General features: G+C 52.2%; 1 protein-coding gene across 1 annotated transcript; it reads right to left on the bottom strand.

Moving 5' to 3' along the window:
- Positions 1-374: 374 nt before the first annotated feature.
- On the bottom strand, positions 375-1219 carry EV420DRAFT_1653414 (uncharacterized protein; the record flags this gene model as incomplete). The annotated part of the gene is made up of 3 exons (XM_060478738.1): positions 375-899; positions 989-1096; positions 1148-1219. 3 exons carry the CDS (start codon positions 1217-1219, stop codon positions 375-377), a joined length of 705 nt encoding a protein of 234 aa, XP_060321905.1.
- Between the last annotated feature and the right edge of the window lie 292 nt (positions 1220-1511).

Raw genomic sequence — 1511 nt, 5'->3', positions numbered from 1 at the left:
GAAGGAGGTTATTCATGGCCGTCGGGAGGATGGCCGTGACCGTGACGGCAAACCATGGCCTGATTTCTTTCTTTCCTTCCTTCCACCACGATAACCTGACTCACTGCCCGCAATTCTTACCCTGTCAAGAATTGACCTCAACCGGTGCTCGCTGTGAGGCTCGTTTTCCCCCGTCGTTCATAGAAAAGGCTGTTCTTTTAGCGCTCTTGTAGCGTGCACCCGAGACCTACCGATGAGGAGATGTCTTGCTTGTGGTCCTAGTGATATCAAAGGTGCGTCCAGTACCATTATAATTCTTGCAAAAAATGAATAAAACCATAGCTACGTTTACTCGCTATCTGCATGCCCGAATCTTCCTCTTGTGAGCGGACCTGTCAGCGTGATGGAGCGAAGCCGTACGGGTATCTAGCATCGAGGATGGAAAATGGTGGCTGCAGCGTCGGCGAGGCTGCTTGGAATGCCTCGTGCCAGTGATGAAGCTGAGGCGGGAGATTTGGCATTGTCGCCGCCAACCCCGATGGGCTGACCGGCGACATATTGTTGTATACGTTGTTGGTTATCTCATCGCGACTGGCGGGACGGTTCCGGGTCTCTTCGTCCCTCCTGCTGCGCATGAAGTCCTCCCAGTCGTCGGGCTCGGTATGCGGATCGTGCTGTAGTTGTACGCTACGCCAGACTACCTCCTGCTCTTCCCAGGCCTTCCTATCGTCGTAGCGGAATTTTCCAAGGAGAGTTAAGAGGAACCACCGAATGTATTCGCCAGTACGCAGGGTCGGCGCGTCGTCCGGGACCTCGCCGGGGACATAGTCCATGCCGTTCAGGATCGATAGCAAGTGTCGGTGAGTATCGAATGGGTGAATAGGCAGCTCGTGACTCGGTACGATAGGAATATTGCTCCTCTAGGCCGTAACCCGATCGACAATGGCAGAATGATTTTTCTGGTCCCAATGAGTTCCCCAGTTTTTGTAATTGAATACGATGTACTCACCAAAACCTCACCCTCGCAGGCTAGTAACATCGCGTCCCTCTCATTCAACGGGGTTTCCAGAGCCCTCTCCCTCAACGCCTTGACATTTTCAAAGCCAAAGACCCCGATCTGCGATGTGGCGATCAGTGGCGATTCCTCAACATACGCGATTGTACTCACCAGGATGTACGTCCAGTCGCGTATATCGGACATTGGAGCCTCCCAGTCCTCCATTTCGCGGGGTGGGTTCATTTTGGAAGTTTCCAGGTGAGCGTTGGTTACTTTGTGGGTGTTGGACTAATTACAAATCACGAGCCCTGAAGGCATGAGCCTTTGTTTTCCGTTCGGACATCTGGCAAGTCACAACCAAAGTATGTCCTTCTTCAGCGATTATTACCTGCTCAGGCTGAACGCTCGTTAGTTGCGCACTCTCGAGTTCTTTTTTTAGCCAGTTCGCCAAGGTGATATCAGACTCGAACAGGGCCCCCATCAGAATTTCTGCCAGTGATGATCTCCTTGATCGTCTTTTCACTTTCATGCCTTC

The sequence above is a fragment of the Desarmillaria tabescens genome (genome assembly GCF_030435595.1).
Source record: "Desarmillaria tabescens strain CCBAS 213 chromosome Unknown EV420scaffold_160, whole genome shotgun sequence".
NCBI classification, from domain to species: domain Eukaryota; kingdom Fungi; phylum Basidiomycota; class Agaricomycetes; order Agaricales; family Physalacriaceae; genus Desarmillaria; species Desarmillaria tabescens.
Note: the sequence above shows the minus strand (reverse complement) of the source record. Positions and strands in the feature narration are given on the sequence as shown.